At 37.5% G+C, this 23,780-nt stretch overlaps 1 protein-coding gene across 1 annotated transcript; it reads left to right on the top strand.

Moving 5' to 3' along the window:
* Nucleotides 1-260: 260 nt before the first annotated feature.
* On the top strand, nt 261-10,721 carry LOC136330551 (T-cell surface glycoprotein CD1b-like). Its single transcript, XM_066267511.1, has 6 exons — nt 261-377; nt 694-960; nt 2,547-2,825; nt 3,043-3,321; nt 4,973-5,066; nt 7,603-10,721. The coding sequence occupies exons 1-6, from the start codon at nt 305-307 to the stop codon at nt 7,622-7,624; spliced, it is 1,014 nt and encodes a 337-aa protein (XP_066123608.1). The 5' UTR covers nt 261-304; the 3' UTR covers nt 7,625-10,721.
* The last annotated feature ends 13,059 nt before the right edge of the window (nt 10,722-23,780 follow it).

The following is a 23,780-nucleotide window of genomic DNA, read 5'->3' as shown; positions in this document are numbered from 1 at the left end:
TAACTTTTCAAAACCGTATGCTGGCTTTTTCAAGGTAGTATAAAAAAAGCTGAGGTCAGGAAGAACACCTGGAAGCCGGGGAAATAAGAAAATATCTGGAAGTCAAGGGCTGGTATGGAAATGACAGGCAGAGTGGGAGGGTAAGGGTGTAGGAGGCACAACTTTTCTCTGATGTGCATTGTGGATGAGGCAGTCTTCTCCCTTGGAAGAGGAAGTCACTATAGAGGACTGAGGAAACAACAGTTTGCTGAGTTCAGAGATCAAACACCAACTCTAAGGGGCAGAAGTTCTATCTACCGGTGAAATGCTGCTTTTGCCACTTCTGTTGCTATCAGATCTCATCCCAGCTGGTGACAATAAGCATAGACACCAGCATGGTAAGAGTAACTCTGACCAGAACTCTGGGTGTGGGTGGTCTGGATGAAAGCATGCTGTGCATACCCCTGAGGGTCTAGGCTAGTTCGTCTCCAGCCCTTTTTTTCTATTTTGGAGGCTGAGGATGAAGCCAGAGGTTCTGACAGAGGCAAATGTTTCTGCCATTTTGTTCTTGAGACTCTGGGGGGAGAGGGGGGTTCTTTCCTGCATATTTCTGATTTTAATTTCCTTATCCACCCTTCCCCCACCATTCCCTGCTGCTTTACTCTTTCATTTTTCTTATTCTTCCACTACCCACAGCTTTCCAGTGGCTGACAGCTTTCCAGGGGCCGACATCTTTCCATGTTATCCAGATATCATCATTTGTCAACAGCACCTGGGAACAAAATCAAGGTTCAGGCTGGCTGGAAGATTTGCAGATTCATGGCTGGGATAGCGACTCGGGCACTGCCATTTTCCTGAAGCCTTGGTCCAAGGGCAACTTTAGTGATGTAGAGGTGACAGCGCTGGTGGAGATAATCCAAGTCTATTTCATCGGATTCACTCGTATAGTACAGGATCACATCAGTGAATTCCAGTTGACATGTGAGTGCAGTCCTTTGATCTGGGGAGATTACCAGTGATCTCTCTCTCTCTCTCTCTCTCTCTCTCTCTCTCTTCATGCTGCTGCACCCCAGGATCTTTCTCTCTTCCTTCCCAGTTTATCCAGCTGTACACACACACTTTTGTAGAGCAGTCTCCATTTTAGACTCCATACCTCCACAAAGTATTTCAGACTCTTCCTGCTTCTTGCATTCTTATCTGATAAAGAACTCTCTTTGTTTGTGTATAACTTTTTCTCTTAAACCCCAAGCAAGAAGCCATCACTTTTCTTGCCCTATCCCTGAGTGAACTAAAGTGTGACTTCCTTTGTTCCCAATCCATCTTCTCAGGCATCTCCTGCCTGCTCCTCCTCTCAATGTAATTCTCCCATCATCCTGGAATGTGTACTTCCTCCTGACTTCACCACCCTGCTCCTCACATAACCCTCTTCTTTCTTCTCACCCACTGTACTTTATTACAACAGGCCTTCCCCACCATTTATGACATGTGTACTTGTCCCCTGTTCTCTTCTTAATGAAAAGTCTCTTCAAATAGCCCTGGCTGAGTAGCTCAGTTGTTTAGTGCATCATCCCAAATGCTAAGGTTGCAGGTTCAATCCCATGTCAAGGCATATACAAGATTCATACAATGAGTGCATGAATGAATGGAAAACAAACTAATGTTTCTTTCTCTCTCTCTCTCTCACTGAAATCATCAATCAATTAAAATTTTAAAAATTACAGTCTCTGAATACAGTCATATACCACTTTACATTGAGGATATGTTCTGAGAAATACATTGTTAGACGATTTTATTGTTGTGTAACTATCAAAAAGTGCACTTAAACAAACCTATATAGGATAGCCTACCACACACCTAGGCTATATGGCATATTTTATTGTTCCAAGTTTATAATTCTATATAGCACATTACTGTACAAACATATATAACATTAAATCAAGCAGAAAATAAAAGTATCCCATCAAGATGTGCAGTAAACAAGAGAGGTATAAGGCTATTGCTGGTCATATTGTTGCATTCTTGTAATGCAACAATAAGAGAAAAAGTTATACACAAACAAAGAGGGTTCTTTATCAGACAAGAATGCAAGGCATATTGTTTCATAGCAAACTTGTCTTTCTGTAAATAGGAAGTGTACATTCTAAAATAACAATTAAAAGTATAATAAATACATAAAATAGTAACATCATTTATTATTATTATCAAGTATTATGTACTGTACATATTGCATTGTTATTCTGATATACCACTAACAGCAAAATGGGTTTGGTTAAGCCAGCATCCCCACATACACATGAGCAATGCACTATGCTATTATGACGGCCACGATGTGACTAGGCAAATAGGAATTTTTCAGCTTCTTAAGGAACTACCCTTTTGTATGTATTAATAGTTTGTTGTTCACTGTAAAGTCATTGTGGAGCACATGACAGTACTGGATAGGTTTTTGACTCATTTCATGTCTCAAACCTTTCTCCCCACTCGAATCCAAAAGTCTAGTTTCTTTCTTCATCCCTTTTCTTCTTGTTAGCTTTTAATATCTTTTTCTTTGTTTTTCTTCAATCCAGATCCCTTTGAGGTCCAGGGTATAGCCGGCTGTGAGCTGCATTCTGAAGAGATCATAGTAAGCTTCCTGAGGGGAGCTTTGGGAGGAGTAGATTTCATAAGCTACCAGAATGATTCATGTGTGCCTGCCGCAGAGGGCGGCAGCAGAGCACAGTGGTTCTGTGTGCTTTTCACTCAATACCAAGGTCTCTCTATTATTTTAAAGAGACTCCTCTTAGACACCTGCCCTCGATTTCTCTTGGGGGTTCTCGATGCAGGGAAGGCAGAACTGCAGAGACAAGGTAAGTCCTTTTTCTCTCCAAGACTTTTCTATTTCACTTTCCACTACCTCTTTAAATTCAAAGGTGGGGGTTCCCTAAGAAGAGAGAGGCTTTGTCAATAAATTATTAGAATTCAAAAGAGGTGGGAGGAGTCACTGTCCAAACTTCTCAGTTTCTGAGTCCTTATGCTCTAGATTAGAGTTATAAAGTGACACTGTCCTGCTCTTTTCTATCCCAGTGAAGCCCGAGGCCTGGCTTTCCAGTGGCCCCCCTCCTCTGCCTGGTCATCTGCTGCTGGTGTGCCATGTCTCAGGATTTTACCCCAAACCTGTACGGGTGATGTGGATGAGGGGTGAGAAGGAGCATCCAGGAACTCATCAAGGTGACATCCTGCCCAATGCTGACGGGACGTGGTATCTCCGAGTAACCCTGGACGTTATGGCTGGGGAGGAGGCTAACCTGAATTGCCGAGTAAAGCACAGCAGCCTGGGAGGCCAGGACATCGTCCTCCACTGGGGTGAGAAAGAACTGGCCCTGGCTGGAAATAGGAGGAGATGGTCTACAAACATGGAGGGAGGGGCAAGCAAATGGTGAGACTTAGTGAGTGTGACTGAGAAGCAAGGAAAGAGGGAGGAAATAAAAGTAAGAAGGAGAAAAACAAGAGAGAGAAAGAGGGAGATGAACTAAGGCAGCAATTTTCAACTGGTGTGCCACAAGAATTTTGAAAACATGCAACACCTCAGGGGCACTGAGCTCTTTTCCCTTAGAGCAGTGGTTCTCAAAGTGTGTGCCAAGGCGCACTGGTGCACCCTAGAAGATTTCCAGGTATGCCCTATGTGCCTGTTGGGGACCAGAAAACCAATAGGGTTTTTTGAGTTTAGGTTTTAGGGGGACAGAGATATGGGGAATTGGCTATAAACTGACACTCTGCCCAACCCCCCACCTCACTTGCCTGATTAGGTTGCAAAAGGCTGTTAAGCTGTGGTGCTGAATTGTTTACACTACCCTCATGTTCTGGGAAAGACTGGAGGCAAGTTTCTTCTATCCTTAGTTTGGTATAAAGTTAAGATGATATGTATGGTGGAGGTTTAGGATTGATGATTAAACATAAAAAATTGTTTCTTGAAGCCTTTTGGATTTCTATAAAAGAAGAATATGTGGCAATATCTAAAAAAGCTTTGAACATTTTACTACAATTTCCAACATCCTATTTATGTGAATTAGGATTTTCTGCCCTCAACACAATTAAGAGTAAAAGGAGAGGAATTCTTCAACGTATTGATGAGGAAATGAGAGTTTGCCTTTCAAATATATGCCTAAACATTAAAGAAATTGCTAGGCTCATGTTTCTCATAAACACAAGAATGAAAAAACTTAACACATTTGTGCTGGGACCTGCTGAATTTACTAAATCTTACTAAGAACGTATCTATATATTTAAAAAGATAACTTTTTTGTTGCTTTTTTATTTTTTATCCCATCTTTTTTATGAATTTTAAAATGCACAACTCAAAAACTATAACATAAAAATGTTTTTAATGTCAGAATAAATTTAATTTTGTATTTATTTCATTTAATTACCATAAAAGTATGCTTGGACTTTATATATATATATATTTATATATATATATTTAAATATTTACTTAATTATTATAACATATTTCTCAGAACTTTGTATATAGTGCACCTACAATTATTTGTAGAATTTTAAATGCACCCCAACTTCAAAAAGTTTGAGAACCACTGCCTTAGACTGTCAAATAAAAATGGCAACAGCCAACACAACAATAGCTATGCAGAGTGAATAAGTAAAAATGTTATGAATTTCTTTTGTCACATCAGCAAAAAACATAATATATATATTTGGTAGGCCACAGAATTTTAGTAATTTTGTGTGTGCCATAAGATGAAAAAGGTTGAAAAATCACTCACTTAAGGTATAAATGAGGTAAGAATCATGGACCTATAAATTGGGTGATGTGGGCAAGAAGAAGTAATAGAAGATAGATATAGACTATTGTGTTAGAGAATCTGAGAGGGGAAGTTGGCTATGCCTTTATATCAAAGCCTGTGAGTGATGGAGCTGACACTCAGGTGAGCAAAGGAAGGGCAGGAGACTCAGGAATGGCTTTTGCAGTGACATCTGTGTGTCTTCTCCCAATTGTCAGGACATTCCACTGCCACCACGGTGATAATTTTGGCAATAATATTTCCCACCTTCATTCTTTTGATATGTCTTGCATTATGGTATTTGAGGCGCCGGTAAGTTTTTAATATCTTATTTTTCTGTCCACTTCCCATTCTTTTATACCATTTTTATTTATTTACATCATTTTTAGCCTAAATCTTTCTTCTTTTCATTTATTTTTTTAATTTATTGAATTAACATGGTTAACCTAACCGTACAGGTTTTAACTGTATAATTCAATATAACACCATCTGTACCTTGCATCATGGTTGAACCTCCCCCCCAACAAATTCTCTTTCCACCCACCTTCCCCTCCCTTTGTACTCCTTTCTCTACCACCACCTCCTTTCCCTCTGGCCATTGCCATTCCATTGTCTGTGTCTATGTGTTATGTGTTTATGTTTGGGCTAATCCTTTTGCCTTCTTTGATCCAGTCCCCCTCCCCCAGTCCCTTTGACAGCTGTCCATCTGTTTTCTGTGCCCATACTTCTGCACTTTCTCTTCGCCTCCCTTCTATCTATGTAAATCTATTTTTTTTAACTGTGGTAAAGTATACATGACATGAAACTTATTCTCTTAGTAATTTTGAAATGCATAGTTTAATTGTATTAACTACATTTCCATTTTTGAGCAATCAATCTCTAGTATTCTTTTCATCTAGAAAAGCTGAAACTGTATACCCATTAAACAACAGCTTGTCATTTTCTGGTCATCTAGGCCCAGACAACCAACATTCCACTTTCTGTCTATTTAAATTTGACTACTCTCCATACCTCATGTTAGTGGAATCAGCAGCATGTCTTTTTATAACTGGATTATTTTATTTAGCACAATGCACTTACATTTCAGCTTTGTTGTAGCATGCATCAGAATTTATTTCCTTTTTAAAGAATGCTAATATATTCTACCGTATTTACCATATTTCCTCATGTATAAGATGTACCGTTTCTCAAAAAAAATGGGGTCTAAAAACTGAGTGTCTCATACAGTGGTTGTAGATTTTTTACTTGCATTTTCTGGTTTTTTTGCACTTGTTGTCTTTGCACTCATTGTTTCACACTTGTTACCAATATATTATGGTAGGTTACATTTTGCCATGTTCTGCGCAGAAATGGCTCAGAAAAATATTTTGTACAGTGCTGAATTCAAGTTAAAAGTGATCCAGTTTGCAGAAGTGAATGGAAATCATGCTGCTGAACATAAATTTGGTCCTCCTCCAACTGAGGAATCAATCTGAGACTGGCTACAGGAAGAAGAAACCCTACTGAAAATGCCAAGGCAGAAGAAAGCCATGAGAGGCAGGTCAGCAAAATGGCTTGATTTAGAGAGGGGACTGAAGATATGGATCAAAGAGTAAAGGGCAATTGGAATTCCTACATCCACAAAGATGGTTCAGCATCAATCAAGAAGAATTGCTGATAAAAAAGAAGTTACTGATTTCAAAAGAAGACACTATTGGTGCTTCAGGTTCATGAAACAGAATGGACTAAGCATGCATACTCACACCAGACTTGCCCAAGTTTCCTGAAAGCTATGAGCAGAAGGTCCTTGAATTTCATCATTTTGTCATTCAATGTCAGAAGACACATCAGTTTGCATTGGGACAGATTGCAAATATGGATGAAGTCTCCCTTCAATTTGATTTCCCAAGTAACAGAACCGTTGATAAGAAAGGGGTGAAACTGTAACTGTGAAGACAAGTAGACATGAAAAGAGCCATTATACAGTTGTTCTAGCTTGTTGTGCCGATGGAACCAAGCTTCCTCCCATGCTGATTTTCAAATGCAAAACAATGCCAAAAGAAGACATTCCTCGGGGAGTGATTGTCCACATTCATGACAAGGGTTGGATGGTTCAGGATGGGATGAAGATCTGGTTTGAGAAAGTTTGGAGAAGAAGATCGGGTGGGCTCTTATGCAAACCTGCCCTATTAGTGCTTGATCAATTTAGGGCACAATAGCAATAAAACACATAGAAGATTGCTGCAGAGCAAAAAACAAACTTTGCCATCATACCTGAAGGCTTGATATCCTAGCTCCAATCACTTGATGTCTGCATTAACAAACTTTTCAAAGCTGCCATGGGAGACCAATGGAACCAATGGATGAAGTCTTCTGGGGACAATTTGACACCAGCAGGAAAAGTGAAGAAATCAACTATAGGAGAAGTTTGTACATGGCTGAAAAGATCCTGTGATAAAATCAAGATTGAGATCGTTGTCAAGGCATTTAAGAACTGTGGCATTTCATATGCCATAGATAGAACTGAGGATGAGGCAATATATAAAGATAGTGATTCATCATCAACACAGAGAGGACAAGCTAATGGGAATTTTGACAGTGATGAGGAGTTGTTTGAATTTTATGATGAATAAAAACTTGAGTTCAATAACTTTATGTAATACATTTTTTTTTCAAATTTCAGCCCCAAAATTAAGGTACATCTTATACATGGGGGGGAAATACAGTATATAATATGTTTGTTTATCCATTCACTTGGCAGTGGACATTTGGGTTGATTCCACCTTTTGGTCATTATGAGTAAGTCTGCTGTGAAATGGCTGTACAATTATGTCTTATGTAGAACTAAAATTGTTTGTGTTCTTAACAGGTCATATCAGGCTATTCCATGAGATTTTATCAAGTCTCCTTTCCCATTTGAAATATGTACCCAGAAGACCAGAAGCTCAAGATGTCAGCCCAGGAGTCAATCTTGTCATAGTTAATAAATTAATTATCACATTTGATCAACTCATAGGTTGTGAAATATATATAGTTGATACACTAGCAGAAGAAAATTTAAAACTATGAATTTATTATAAGATGCTATCAATAGTGGACTCCATCCAGATTTCATAGTTGTAAGCTATGAAAAAAAAAATGTGTCTCAGAATAAATAAAGTATATATGGTCCCTGACTTACAATAGTTTTACATTATAATGTGTAAAACAATCCATATTTAGTAAAAATGGTACTTGAATTTTGATTTTTTTTTTCCTGGGCTAGGTATGGGCTTATGATGCTAGGCAGTGTCAATGGACCTAACTCCTAGTCAGCCATGAGACCATGAAGATAAACCATTAATAATCTACTGAGTGTTTATTTTGTTAGATGATTTTGCCCACATATAGGCTAATGTGTTTTGAACATGTTTAAAGAAGGCATGGCTAACTGCACTATTCAGTAGGCTAGTTGCATTAAGTGCTTTTTTGACATACAATATTTTCAATTTACAATGGATTTTTTGACATGAAATGCCATAATAGGTCAAGGAGCATTGGTCTCCAATTTAATGGTGACATAGCTTTGTCTTCCTATTGTAAAAAATTTGTTTTGCTTGTTCTGAAATAATATTTGTCAATGTAAGCTAACTAAAATTATAAGTATTGTGTTTGCAGAGATACTGATCATTTTTAATATAATTTTTCAGTCTCTACATGGATGACTTTCTAACCTTCAAAGCTCACTTGTGATGATGCTTCATCCTTCTCTAGTACTACAGTGGAAGTACCTTCCCTTGTCTGGTGTCATGCAGAAATATACTTTACTCCCTGTCCTCAACATTGCATTGACATTATTTTTTTGTACTCATAAATCCCTTGAGAAAAGCACTTGATCTAAATGAATTCCTGTCAAGATCTTTAACTTGTATATGTATTTGTTCATTAAAAATTATCTGAGTTGTTATAGCTGCCATGTTAATGGGTTTTCTCAAAATTATTTTCCTCCTCTTTTTATTTTATTTGGTTGATATTCTCCATTTCCCTCTTATTAAGATATTTTGGCATAGCAAAATGTATTTATATTATGTTCTCCTTTTTTGTGCCCTGAACATCTTTGGAGAAAACCACAACTAAATTTTACATACAAAGATTAATCAGAATAGGATCCTGTTTCTCATTTCTCAGTGAGAATGAATGAGAGGTAGGATGTGTGAGGGATAATAGTGCAAAGCAGTTGTTAAATAGTCAAAAGAGCTTTTCTTGTCTTCAGGGACTTTGGGATCTATGGTGTATAAACCTTTTGATCTTTGATTTACACTTATTTTTACTTTTTGTTGTTGTTTTGCTTGTTCTATAGTCCCCTAAAAACACCATTTTAAAAAAATCCTAATTCAGCAGGTGGGAGGTGGAGAGCAATTGAGAATAGTTTATATAGAATTTAAAAAGGAAAGTCAGAGCAAGCAGAACCTTTGTAGAACCTAGGGTTAATGGAAGCTTTTCCCCCACCTGAAAATTTTAGGGTAATATCAAATTAGCAGTTAGGAAGAGAAGAAAATAGCTGAAAATACAGTTTTATTCTTTTGCCATTAGACTAGCAGGTTACTTCTCCAGAATGCATTAAACTCCACCTCATCTTGAAGAGTAGGCATGTTGTTGTATGCTTTACTGCACCCTCAGCTACATTCTAGGGCCTTAAACCATTCTTATTTCTTGGAGTGTGGACTATGAGTCACCACGACAAGCAGTACCTATGAATTTGTTAGAAAAATATATTTTCAAGCCCACTTTAGACCTATTACATAAAGAAAAAAGAATGCAAACTAGAAAGCTGTTTTAACTAGCCTTCAGATTTTTCTGATATACATTTAAGTTTGAGAATCCCTTGTCTAAAGATTTATCAAACTTTCACTATTGACATTTGGTGCCAGATAATTCTTTGTTATGAATGGTTGTCCTGTGCACGATAGAAGTTTTAGCAGGATTTTACTCACTAGATGACAGTAGTACCTTCCAAAATTTGACAACCAAATATATCTTGAGATATGGCCAAATGCTCTTTAGTTGGCAAATTTGATCACTAATGAGAGCAGGCATAGTCTGAATAATTTGTTCAGTGTGCGTATTGACCTAATTTGGTCCAGTCTACTGAAGACTACTAATTATATTTGATGGATGAGAAAAGAAGGGGTCTTTATTATTTGGACGGTATGCCACCTCCAAAGCTCAATATTGCCACAGATTTCTGTTCCATGAGTAAAGCTGACTAGAAATAAAGTTACACATTTAGAACGGAATGGTGAATTGAGAGAGCCAAAGACCAAATCTCGCTCTAACTGAAGACTTAGCTACCTCTGGATACCTTAGTTATAAAAACAGCTTTCATTTTTCCTTTTAAACCAATTCACATGACACTTTAATTCCTTCAAAAATTATGAGCTTTCTCTGCTACCTGATGTCTTGCAACAATCTTTGCATATTCTACTAAACTTTTCTGTTTTCTTTAGTCTTATTCTTCTTCCTCCCACAAGTCATCATCTCTTAAAGGTGGTTTCCTGACCTTACAATTTTTTCCTAAGTGTCCTCATCTTGGAAAATGATAATTTACCCATGATTTAAGATGATCTCTAGATGAATAACTTTTAGAAATAGATTTTATTTCAAAATACAAGACTTTTCACCTTTTATTTCTCTTTTCTCCCTTTTTATTATTTTTTTATCTTTTTGGTCAGAGACTGTGTGCATGTGTATGTGTTCCTGTGATTTCTGCTAATATGAAAATGTTAAAAATATTTATACCTTGCTCCCAGTATCCATATTAAATTAACTTTTTAATCTGTAGATCCTCTTTGATATTCTATGCATATTTTTATGATATCTTTTAATATGAATATCCAGTTGTTTCTTTTTGATTCTTTATTGTATTATCTTGCCCAATTGCACTGGCTTCGAGCTCTAGTACCTTGATGAGAACTGACAGTTGGCATTCTCCTTTTTAAATATATTAGATAAGAATAATTCAGGAGTTAACATTAGTTATTATAATTGCTCTTAAGTGTTTTGTGAATATTTTTTATAAAATTAAGTACATTATCAAATTTGCTAAATGTTTATTATTATTACTGTTATAAAGATTAGCTATTGAATTTTACTATGTGCTTATTCTGTATCTCTTGAAATAACAAGATATTTTATATTTTGTCCTTAATGTAGTGACTCACACTTATTAATAATCAAATGGTAAAATAAAATTGTATTTGTAACGTATATGTCTTGTTTTTAATGTATATATGAGGATTCAGTTTGCTAATATTTTGTTTATTATATTTTGGATTTTAACTCCATGTCATATCTGTTTATAAATATCTTCTCCCATTATTCATTGTCTTTTTGTTTTATTATTAATTTTTTTTGCTGTACAGCAGCTTTGTAGTTTGATGTAATCCCATTCATTTACTTTTGTTTTTACTTCTCTTGCTTTAAGGGTCAAATGCATAAAATTCACTCTATGACCACAGTTTATAAGATAGTTAGTTACTCAAGTTTTCTTTATGTAATTTATTGTTTCTGGTCTGATATTTAGGTCTTTGATTCATTTTTACTTAATTTGGGTATTTAGAGACTAAATTTTGTAATTGGGGACTAAATTCTTTTGCATACTGTCTCCAATTTTCCCTGTACCATTCATTGAAGAGGCTTTTTTTTCTCCATTTGATGTTTTTGGTTTCTTTGTCAAAAATTAATTGCCTACGTACTTGTGGATTTATTTCTGAGCTCTCGATTCTGTTCTATTGGTCTGCATTTCTGTTTTACTGTCAGTGTTACTGTTGTTTTGTAGTATATATTTGAAGTAAGGGAGTGTGATAACTTTGGCTGTCCTTTTCTTCCATAATTTCGTTGGCTATATGAGGTCTTTTGTGATTTCTTACAAAGCTGATGAGGGTATTTTTTCTATTTCTTTAAAAATGTTGTTAGGATTTTGATAATAATAGCATTAAATCTGTATATTGCTTTGGGCATGTAATGGCAGTGGCCAAGGGCAAAAAGATTCACAATGGTTTAGGCATATGGTAAAGAAACAGTAAATCCAAAAAGCTTTGGACCATTTCCATTTAAAATATTCTTGCAACAGTGGATGAGCAAACAGGTAAGGAAAAACCTTTTCTCACCAGAGCAGGTGAATGAACAGCAAAATGATTCCTCACAATGGTGGGCAAGTGATCCACAATTCACCTTGAAGGCAAGCACCTGTAGCCTTACATAGGCTATACACAGGCATCTCTGCCACATGCTCATGCACTAATCATGCAAAGTGCAAGCGAGCAAGCCTAACATAGCTGTTTCCCCAACATTCCACCCCTTTTGGGTTGCTCACCTCACAATCTACAAGACAGGTATCTTCCACAATGGTCCTTGTGTGAGTAGTAAGTTACATTACGTCACAGAAACAGTACAGAATATAGCAAATGAATTACAAAAGCACAAGCTATACCAAAAAATGACAATAATTGCAAAGGTGCCCTACACAGTGACATCTCTCCAGGCACCCAAGGGACAACACACTTCCACCCCAGGTGTCCATGTGCCAGCTTCCTAGGGAGTTAACTAGAGGCCCACCTCTAGCCCCCTACCCCACGGTGCCAACAAGGCTACTCATCATAGTTAGGGAGCCTGTACAGCACAGGGCCATGCCTATTTAAGAAATGTCCTTGGTGCATATATGTGACTGGATGAGAGCAGCTTCCAAATGCATAAGGACCCCCACAGGTGCCATGCCCCCCATCAGGGTCTCCTATTACTGTCCACAAGTAGTGTATCCACTCAGCAAGGAAACCAATGCCCCCCTTTGCCACAGTCCCTGCTTCAAGAGTCCATTACAACACTCAATAATTAGTCCATGATAGACAGCCCAGATGTCTGTGCAAATAACCCAAGGTGAAAGTCCATTACAAGCAATTAGCCATACAACTAATAATAGACCCCAGCAACTTTCCATAAGCACTCTGTCCTTTGCCACAAGTCCCGTCCAAACCCTTCAGCAAGCTTATGAGTTCTGGCAGGTTCAAACACATTCAAGACCTGTGCGACCTTGACAGTTTTCTTAGCTCAAAAAAAAAGAAAGAAAGAAAAGAAAAAACACCTACTTCTAAGGCCAACACCTGCTGCACATTAGAAGTGGACCAGTAGGTTGCCAATTTCACATGGGGTCTCTGGCTCTCTTCTCATCCCTGTTAGGCGGGTCCCTTTGCCCTCTCCCTATTCAAACTAGAAAAACGGCCGTTGGGGTTTCTCCTTCCCCCAGCTGTCTCCATTATATACTTTAATCCTACAACCGTGCAACCCATATGTTAGCCATTTTCTTTGCAGGTGTAAGAGCCACCTATTTCTCCTGCTTTTTCAGTGGGTTTAACTTCTGTTCTGGCTCAAGCTACCACCAAAACTCCAAAAGAACTTTATTCAATTTGCTATCTAATTGCTCCCTGTCTGCCTGACCTGTAGTGGTGCAGTGGGTAAAGCATCAACCTGGAACTCTGAGGTGGCCAGTTCAAAACCCTGTACTTGCCTGGTCAAGGCATATATGGGGATTTGATATTCTTATGCCTCCCCCTTCTCTTTCTTTCTCTCTCTCCTTTCTAAAATGAATAACATCTTTTAAAAAAATTCTCTTTATCTGCCCCAGCCGCAATCAAATCGACCCACAATTCTGTCTGGGTAACCTTTACAGAACTGTTTCTCTTATTAATCAAGCAGCAGCATGGGCAGCTGCCCATACAAACTTATAGTTCTAAGCTGCCTCCCCCTCCCCCAAATCTGCCTGTCTGTGTAACAATGTTGCTGGGATGCTCCACATAAGGGCTCAAGATAACTACTAATAACCCAACAAGGACTGATGGGGCTCTACAGAGGACAAGGTCCCTCATCCCTTCTGTAAATACTTCCTTATCTGGCCCACAGGACATCAGGTTGAAAGCAGTATTCCTCATACCTAGTTCCCAGAGGACCTGTGTATAGCTCAGTGTATGACTATGACCAACTCACTGCCCCTGGCAAGTATCTGGCATTGCTAGACTGTACAAAGGGCAGCATCACCCATTCTAATAGGGCATGATTTCCTAGGTTGTCGTGACAGTTCTGAAGACACTGCCTCAAGGCAGAGTGCATAGTAATGGCAGCTAATTTCTCCATCTCTGTTCTGGAGAGCATGATGCCATCCATCCCTATGATCCACAACCATAACAACCAAGCTGCCAAGGACTCAGGTTTCTGCCTGAATTTCACCTGTAACTTCATCAACTCTGTCTGCATGTAGGGTTGGACCACAGAGTGCTCAACTACTTGCAGACGGGGTTGTGCCTGCCCTGAAACACTTTTTGCTGCTGGGTGTTTTCCTTCTGGGTGACCACTGGCCAGGCTCTGAATCTGTCAATGGAGTTTCAGCCTAAACCTTCTCCTCCTTCAGCAACTGCTTTGGCTCTTACAGCTGCTGGCTTTTATCCTGAAGCTGGAACTGAAACTCTTGGGTTTCTAACAACTGCCAGTGCCAGCATTCGGCTTTTAGGGCAACCTGGATCTTTCAAACCTGAAATTCCTTCTTTATCAACTGTTTCAGCTCCTGTTGCTGCTGGCACTTGGCCTCTTGCAGAAAGCATTTAGTTTTTGTTCACAGGGCTGTAAAAAACACCCAGCCATGACCCCCAACAGGGAAGCCACGGGGAACCACACGCTCAAGAATAGTCACTTCTCTATTTTGCTCTTAAAGGGTGTCAAGAGCTCCATACCATCTGATCTAAATCTTGCATACTACACTAGATGTAATGCTAGTGGCCAAGGCCAGGCAGGTTCATACTAGATTCAGGCAGATAGTAAAGGAACTGAAGAGCTAGAAAGCTTTGGGCCATTTCCATTTAATGGATTATCACAACGGTGAATGAACAAACAGGCAGGGAAAAACATCCTCTCATGACAGCAGGCAAACAAACAGCAAAATGGCCCCTCACGTTGGCAGGCAAGCAATTTTCAATCCACCCTCAGGGGAAACGCCCATAGCCTTACATAGGCTATATACATGTGGCTCTGCCATGTGCTCATGCACTGATCATGCAAAGTACAAGTGAGCAAGCCTAACACAGCTGTTTTCTTAAAAGGGCAATATGGCTTTGTCACTAGGTTTATTCTTCAAATTTTCTTTATTATTTTTTCTTTCTACTTTCTTTGCATTTTATTTGTGTCAAATAATATCTAATACCCTAATTTCAATGAATGGAGAGGGAGTTTCCCCACATTTCTAGCAAGCAATTTCTTGAACATCAGGTAGACATTTTACAATTTAACTAAATTCTAACACTACCTGAAGATAGTGTCAGGTTTCACAGGTTAAAATTTTGTTCTGTAAGAATGGCCCCCTTTTACCTACCTTCAGATGCCAATTGCAAGCTCAGGATTTTACCTGTGCTTCTGACCAAATAATTACAGATTTTAAGTTTTTATGGTTTTATCTAGGGATGCAATTAATTTTCCAAAGTTCCTCACAGAAGTCAGATAAATATCCTTATAGATCATCTGTTAATTATGAAAATGCTATAACTCAGAAAAAGCCAGCTGAAAGATGCGTAGGGCAACATACAGAGAAATGTCTCAGAGCCCTAAACCCTTTTCAAGGATGCCATTCTCTTGAATCTTGAGGTGTCTGTCAACCCGGAAGCTCTCTGGACTCTCTCTTTTAGGGTTTGTGTGAATACATCTTTATGTAGGTAAGATTAGTTAAATAATGGGCCATTGACTATTGATTTAACATCCACTTCCCCTCCCCTTCCTGAAGGTCAGTTGAGTGTGACTAAAAGTTTTAACCTTCCAATCACAGGGTTGTCTCTGCTGGTAACCAGCCCTCATCCTGAGGTTACTTCAGGAATTTCCAAAAGTCATCTCATTAACATAATAAAAAATACCTTGATTGTTTTCAATGCTTAGAAAATTTCAAAGATTTTAGAAGCTCTGTGCCACAAACAGGATCAAGACCAAATGTATATTTCTTATAAGTATAATATCACATTATTTCTAATTTCTTGATGTAGACTCTTAATTTATATTTAGACGTCATCATTTTATATTTTATTTTTAGGCTAAAAATTTTCTTTAAGCATGTCTTTAACTGCATATAAGAAAGTTTAACATAGTACTTGCCTTTGTCAGTTTGCTATACATGCTAATAATCATTTTGACACAGTTACTTAGAATTAGTATTTTTGAATTTCTAGACAGAAAAATTAATGGTTATATTTTCATCATTGATATTTATTTGAAGACTTAGTATGTTTTTTATTTTTATTAGTTTAACTTTTTAATTTTTTATTTACAGTTGACATACAATATTATATTAGTTTCAGGTGTGCAACTTATATAAATTATGAAGTGATCATGCTGATAAGTCTAGTACCTATCTTACATTTGAAATGATAAATTTAACACTTATTCATGTTACCTCATGAATAAATATGTCATCTCTAATTTTTTAGCTTTTTTTAGGTATAATTAATATTTTAAAAAATTTGCACATTCAATGTGTACTTCTTAATGAGTTTAACATGCTTACATGCATAATTCTGTTACTGGTGGAAACAATGTTCTTTACAAAGTTGCAGGGAAGGCATTCCAAAGGATTCACATAAAGGAGATGGTAGCTTGGTAAGATTTAATGGAGTTGAATTAAAAAGCTATCCACAGGTTGCCAATATCTCATCTCTGTTGGTTCCATCATAAAAAAAAACTCTAGCCTAGTCTTCATCAAGTCCAGGGAGAAGACTAGTGTGCAGAAATTCTGAGCAATGACTCGATCCTTATCCAACCTAGTGTAGTCCAGTCTTTGTCTTTGTCCTTCAGCATAGTCTGTGTGCTTGGCTATCCTCTGGTGGGTGCTGTGTCCAGACCCATGCTTGGAGTCCACACAGCTACTAGCAGCTAACCCGCCAATATGCCTCTTAAGGCTGCATGAATGCTTGGAGATTTCACAAATCAGTGGGACAAATATTTGGTCAGTGAGAATAAAGAAGAGAGAGCTTTTTTCTTAGGTTTGGGTTATGTTGCTTTGAACTTTGGATAGGAGTTCACCTTGTTTAACTAACCAATTAACTTTCAGATATTTTGCAGGCTTGTGTTGGATTCTTTCACTAATCAATCAGATACTTTTTCCAAGCTAGACTGACAGGCATCTATGGCTCCAATCATGGCTTTTTTTTTTCTTTGTATTTTTCTAAAGTGAGAAGCAGCAGGAAGGCAGACAGACTCCTGCATGTGCCTGGCTGGGATGCACCCGCATGCCCACCAGGGGGCGATGGTCGACCCCTCTGGGGTGTTACTCCACTGCAATCGAAGCATTCTAGTGCCTGAGTTGGAGGCCATGGAGCTGTCCTCAGTGCCCAAGCCAACTTTGCTCCAATGGAGCCTTGGCTGCAGGAGAGGAAGAAAGAGATAGAGAGAAAGGATAAGGGGAAGGGTGGAGAAGCATATGGGTGCTTCTCCTGTGTGCCCTGGCCAGGAATTGAACCTGGGACTTCCACATGCCGGGCCGACGCTCTCCATCATGGCTTTTAATGCACATGCTTCCAAACAGAAACAACTCTCTCAGTGCCATCTTGACTTCTATTGCTTTTCTTACCCCCATAGTCCGGGGATGGACTGGTTGACCCTGGGGAGATAGAAAAGCTTGTCTTTAATGGGTGAGTGAATGTGGTAATTCCCTTAGTGGGGCAAGCTGCAATCTCCTGGAATGTCCAAAATTGTAACTTCTTATTGAAGCAAGTAGGCTTTTTAATGTCTGATTCCCTTTGCTCCCTCCTTTATTAATATCTAACTACCTACAATAACAATTTCATCATCATAACCAAGGTACTAAATATATCTATTACTTCCAAAAGTTACCTTGTTTGTGTGAGTGTGTGTGTGTGTGTTTGTGGTTATAACTCTTAACTTAAGATCTGTCCTCTTAAAGCATTTTTAAAATACACAATATCATATTGTTAAGTACAAATACTATATACATATCTTTAGAACTTCTTCATCCTGCATAATAGAGACTTAGTGTCACACTTTCAGTTAAAAGATTGTGAAGATAAAAAGAGTAACTTTATTGTAAAAAATAATAAATAAATAAATATAAATACTGGATGACACAATCTTAACCAGATGATCAAGGTTATAGACATGTCAACATCATGTGCCCCAGCTACAACATGATGTGAAGAGCATGTCGTTGTTGTGGTATTTATTCCTCAAGCCCACAACCTCAATATTCTAAGAAAAGCATCAGACAAACCCAAGGTGGGGAAAATTCTGTCATGTCTGACTAATAATACTCTTTAAAATTTTCAAGGTCATGAAATCAAGGGAAGACTGAAAAGCTGTGGCAGATCAGAGAAGACTAAGGAGACACGATAACTAAATGCTGTGTGATAACCTGGACTGAAACTTTGAATAGGAAACAAAAGTTAGTTTAAAAAAAAAAACCTGGTGAAATTTAGAAAAATCTGTTGTTTAGGTAATGATAATGTACCAATTTTTATTCCTAAATTTGGCAAATTTTCCAGAATGATGTAAAATGTTAACTTTAAGGGAAACCAGGTAAAAGTTACATGGAAACTCCATACTTATCATTGAACTTTTTATTAAATCTAAAATCATTTTAAAATAGAGTGTTCTAGTAAAATCAAAGAAAAACCTAAAGTTTCTACAGTGTCTAACTTAATAAGATTACTTACACAAATGTATGTCTCCTAAACTTACTCTGAGGGCACAAATTTAATTAGAAATAGATAGACAACATGTTGACAATAAAAATAAAAAATATAAAGGTTGAATTTCAGTGTTAAACCTATCATTCAAATATTTTGTCATTGGAAAACTTTATGAATCTATTGTGAAGTGCCTACTACCCTAGCTGTAAATCATCAGAATAGTGACATCTGAGTTAAATAAATAAATAACTTCATGTGATGGCCATTCCACCTTTTGTTACACTTCATTAATAATGCAAAGAATAAATAAACGGTCATCTTTAACTGTAGAATATATTATAGACCGGGTACTTGGATGAAGAAGCACAGATTTATGTGGTGATCAATTCTCCAGACTGTTTGTTGTTGTTGTTTTTAGAGAGAGGCAGGGAGAGAGAAACAGAGAAACAGGAACATCAAGCTGTTCCTGTATGTGCCTTAACTGGGGATCAAACGGGAAATTGTAGAATGATGCTCTTACAAACCAAGTTATCCAGCCAGGGCTTAAGTACTCCAGATGTGGGATTTGGGGGGAAGGGAGTATTGTTTTTTTTTCTTTGTTTTGTTTTACAATTTTATAGATTGATTTTAGAGAGAGAAAAAGAGGAAACAAGAGAGGGAACTATTAATTTACAGTAGCTGTTTCTCTTATGTGCCTTGACCAGGTAAACCCAGGGTTTTGAACCAGTAACTTCAGCATTCCAGGCCAATGCCCTATCCACTGCATCACCACAGGTCAGGCACTCCAGACGTTTTTAAATGAAGCCCCTCAGTTGCCATATAAGTGTGTCAGGAGTCTCAGCTGGAGATAAGCAGTGTCTATTTTTGGAATTCAGAGATGAGGTGTAGGCCAACCTGATTTGTGGGCTGAACATTTAAATTGCAGAAACCCATAAGGATTTGAATAAAAACTGAAAGTTATTATTTTTAGTTTTCACATGAAACGTCTTTCCAAATTTAATTAAAATGAATTAATTTTAATTAAATACTATTGTGTATAGCATAATTTAAAGCTCCTTAAGCTACATAACAAAAATGTAACTAAAGGTGAGGAGAAAGACAGGATTTCCATTTGAATTTAGCACTTTGAGGGCCTCAGAGCTTATATAATAATTTTATCCTATGAACCCAGTTTATGTCAATAGCCATGACTGTAATGATACATGACAGGTGGTGACTGAGGCCATGGCAGATAGGGCTAGGAACTCTCACACAGGTTTTCAAGGTGGGCGCTAAACGCACTCATTTTGGTGAGTTTATGAAAGAATCATAATTATTAAAGACTTTTAGGAATCTGAAAATAGTGCAATTAAGAGGTAGGGAAATGATCGTTAGAGCAATGTGGTTGATAGCACTAAAGAGCTCTTTCTTGCGTCCTTTACTGTGGTTATTTGGGACAGTATTTACTTCATACATTCATATGAAGAAAGCTGTTATCTAAAGGAAGATTGCTTTGAAAAAGAATGAGTTTTCAGAGAAAAAAAATATCACTTAACTTCAAAATTTGATATGGAGCGAGGGGAAAAGCTAGAATATATAAACCTCCTAAAAATTAATCCTAAGAAGGAGTTGGCTGTGTGTCAGAGTTGAAAATTAAATAACTTTTGAGTGGATAAATGACATTTAGAAAAGGCCCAATTGTGTAGGTCTTGGTCATTTGGCTTAGTGGATAGAGCATTGGCCTGGCATATGGACCTCTTGGGTTTGATTCCTAGTCAGGGCACAAAGGAGAAGCAACCCAACCATCTTCTTCTCTCCCTTTTCCCTTCCCACAGCCAGTAGCTTGATTGGTTTGAGCGTCAGCACCAGACATAAGTTGCCAATTGGGTCCTGGTCCAGGTGCAAGCAGAAGTCTTACTATCTCCCTTCCTCTCTCTTAAAAAGAAAAAGAAAAAAAAAGAAAAAAGAAAAGGCCTCATTGTGTGACTATATAGGACAGTCTGGGCACTCACCCTCTTCTAGACCTAAGATGAAAGAGCAACATGTTTAAATTGAAAGACACAATTTTATTGTATAAAACTTTAGATGTCTATTGTTTATAAATATAATTTTTGATTTGACTGATAACTTCTGTTAATATTGTATTAAACAGGCATTTTTTAGTTTAATATTTTTAAAGTTATAAATCAGTTTTTTGAAGGAAATACAAGAAGGTCATCCTTTTAATTATTTCAAAGTTTTCAAAAATAGAAGATGGGCCCTGGCCGGTTGGCTCAGTGGTACAGCATCAGCCTGGTGTGCAGGGGTCCGGGTTCGATTCCGGCCAGGGCACACAGGAGAAGCGTTCATCTGCTTCTCCACCCCTCCCCCTCTCCTTCCTCTCTGTCTCTCTCTTCCCCTCCTGCAGCCAAGGCTCCATTGGAGCAAAGATGGCCCCTTGGCCTCTGCTCTAAGCGCTAGAGTGGCTCTGGTCGCAGCAGAGCGACGCCCGGGAGGGGCAGAGCATTGCCCCCTGGTGGGCAGAGCGTCGCCCCTGGTGGGCGTGCCGGGTGGATCCCGTTGGGGCGCATGCGGGAGTCTGTCTGACTGTCTCTCCCCGTTTCCAGCTTCAGAAAAATACAAAAATATATATATATGATTTTAGGTCAATTCTAGATTATTTCCCCCAACATCATTTGATTAGTTAGAAAATTCGATTTGTTTAATTCATGTCTTGTGATGAGTTTCCAGTGAATTTTTTACTTTAGACAGGAATGTTAATGAAAGAGGATCTGTGAGTATGATATGGGACATAAGACGGGACTTTTTACTTAAGTGACCTGGCCACAAGAATAAATATTTTTAGTCAAAAAAAGAATTAAGCAAGAGAAAGAAACTTATAGATGCTGACAACATTGTAGGTATCGCAGAGGAAAAGGAGAATAGCAAGAGTTGGAGGAAATTAGAGAGGAATAGATGGTGATAGAGGGAGAGTTGAGTTGGGGTGGTAAACAATGAAAAATACAGATGATATATTCTAGAATTGTACACCTGAAACCTTTAGAATTTTATTAACCAATGTCACCCCAATAAATTCAATGAATATTTTTAAGTGTTAGGAGCTAATGAAATTTTGTCAAGCTAGTAGGAAATAATATACCATATTTTATACCAAAAAATTAAAATTAATGTTACATCAATTTTCTTTTGGAATTTGTCCTTTGACTGATTTTAATTTAGAAGTAATTTTACTAATAATTTGATTTGTGTTAGTGGGTTGTTATCAGAAATTTATTTCTAATTTCCCCATTTCTTTGCTGTGATTTGTGAGTCTGGTCACCTCAAACTAAAAAACGGTGTGTGGCTATTTTTACCAATATAATAGTGCAATTTCTTGTGGAAAAATAAAATTATCTTATTATCTATTTATTTATTTATTTATTTTACTTTGTAAATGATTTGAACCTTCCTCAAATTAGTATAATAATTTATAACATTGATGATTGGCATATATCATTTCAATCTTTTAACTATTTAGTTTTTTCTAAGTTGGTCTATATTCCCTTTAATATCTCTCTTTGTCTATAGTCTATAATGATATTATAACCAAGTTGACTTATAAAACAATTTTTAGCTTTAAAGGCATTTTTAGAAAAGAATAAATGTTAACAATAATCTAGAATCTACTCTAGAAACAAGTAAAAGAAACATAAAATAGCCTGACCTGTGGTGGTGCAGTGGATAAAGCTTCGACCTGGAATGCTGAGGTCACTGGTTCAAAACCCTGGGCTTGCCTGGTCAACGCACATATGGGAGTTGATGCTTTCTGCTCCTCCCCCTTCTCTCTCTCACAATCTCCTACTCTCTCTCTCTCTCTCCTCTCTAAAATGAATAAATAAAGTTTAAAAAAAAAAGAAAAAAGAAACATAAAATAAACCAAAATTGTAGAAGAAAGGAAAACAATATAAAGGCTGAATTATTAAAATACAGATTAAGAAAACCATATAACAGTAATTATCAAATTATTCATAAACAATTTTTTGGAAATATATATTAACAAAGTATAAAGGTAAATTCTAGCAGAACTGATGAAATAGATAATGCACAAATGAACAACACTGGGATTTTAAAAGTGGGTGTTGCCTGACCAGGTGGTGAGGCAGTGGATAGAGTGTCGTACTGGGATGTGGAAGACCCAGGTTCGAGACCCCGAGGTCGCCAGCTTCAGCGCAGGCTCATTTGGTTTGAGCAAGGCTCACCAGCTTGAGCCCAAGGTCGCTGGCTTGAGCAAGGGTCACTCAGTCTGCTGTAGCCCCTCGGTCAAGGCACATTGAGAAAGCAATCAATGAACAACTGAGGAGCCACAACAAAGAATTGATGTTTTTCATTTCTCCCTTCCTGTCTATTTGTCCCTATCTGTCTCTCTCTCCGACTCTCTCTGTCTCTGCCACAAAAAAAAAGTGGGTGTTATATTGAAAATTATAAATGGTTAAAATAGGATCCAAAGGAAGAAAAAACTTTAAGTATGCCAGTTACTATAAAAATTAAACCTAATGTCAAAGTCATAACTAATCTCAAAGGTCCTAGTTCTTATTTGATGATTAATTTCAGGATATAAAAAAGATAGATAAAAAATTGAAGTCATTTTTTGAGACTAGGATATCACAGCTGAAAAATGTCACAACCTGAGAAAAAAGCTTGAAACTAAATATTTGCAAAAAAATAAGAACTAAGCAAACAAATAAACCAAACTCCCAAGAGCTCTTACCCAATTTTACTCATGGAAGAAAGTAAATTTATATGTACATGCAGAGTTTTTACTAGGAATGTAAGAATAATTGAATATTAAAAATGAATTGATATAGTTGTCTAAATTAACAAACGAAAGGAGAAAAATAAACAACCTTATCAGCACATTGTATCTGTAATAAAACCCTCAATAAAATTAAATGTACAGCCTGACCTGTGGTTGTGCAGTGGATAGAGCATCAAGCTGGAATGCTGAGGTCACCTGTTTGAAACCCTGGGTTTGTCTAGTCAAGGCACATATGGGAATTGATGCTTCCTGCTCTTCTCCCCGTTCTCTCTGTCTCTCTCTTTCTCTCTCCTCTATCTCTAAAAATAAATAAATAAAATCTAAAAAAAAGTGTCACCTTGGGAATCCTTTTTAAAAACAATTATATGTACATTGATGAAAAAAACATCTTATCCATTCTGCTATAAAAGGGAACTTCTTTAATATAGTTTAGTTTAGCTATAACCAAGTTAAAGGACATACACTTGATAACAAACATTTAGAAGGTTTAACATTTAAATTAGGAACAGGACAAGGCTGTCTACAATTGCCTTACACTATTCAAAGTCGTACTAAGGTGGTACTTTC

This window comes from Saccopteryx bilineata, chromosome 3 (genome assembly GCF_036850765.1).
Source record: "Saccopteryx bilineata isolate mSacBil1 chromosome 3, mSacBil1_pri_phased_curated, whole genome shotgun sequence".
NCBI lineage: Eukaryota > Metazoa > Chordata > Mammalia > Chiroptera > Emballonuridae > Saccopteryx > Saccopteryx bilineata.
This window is presented reverse-complemented; position numbering and strand designations above follow the sequence as displayed.

Excerpts from the sequence above, each read along its gene's own strand:
- LOC136330551 (XM_066267511.1), top strand. The coding sequence starts at position 305 with ATGCTGCTTTTGCCACTTCTGTTGCTATCAGATCTCATCCCAGCTGGT. Across the intron at positions 2,826-3,042 it reads GGCAGAACTGCAGAGACAAG|TGAAGCCCGAGGCCTGGCTT; the intron begins GTAAGTCCTTTT and ends TTTCTATCCCAG. Across the intron at positions 3,322-4,972 it reads GGACATCGTCCTCCACTGGG|GACATTCCACTGCCACCACG; the intron begins GTGAGAAAGAAC and ends CCCAATTGTCAG.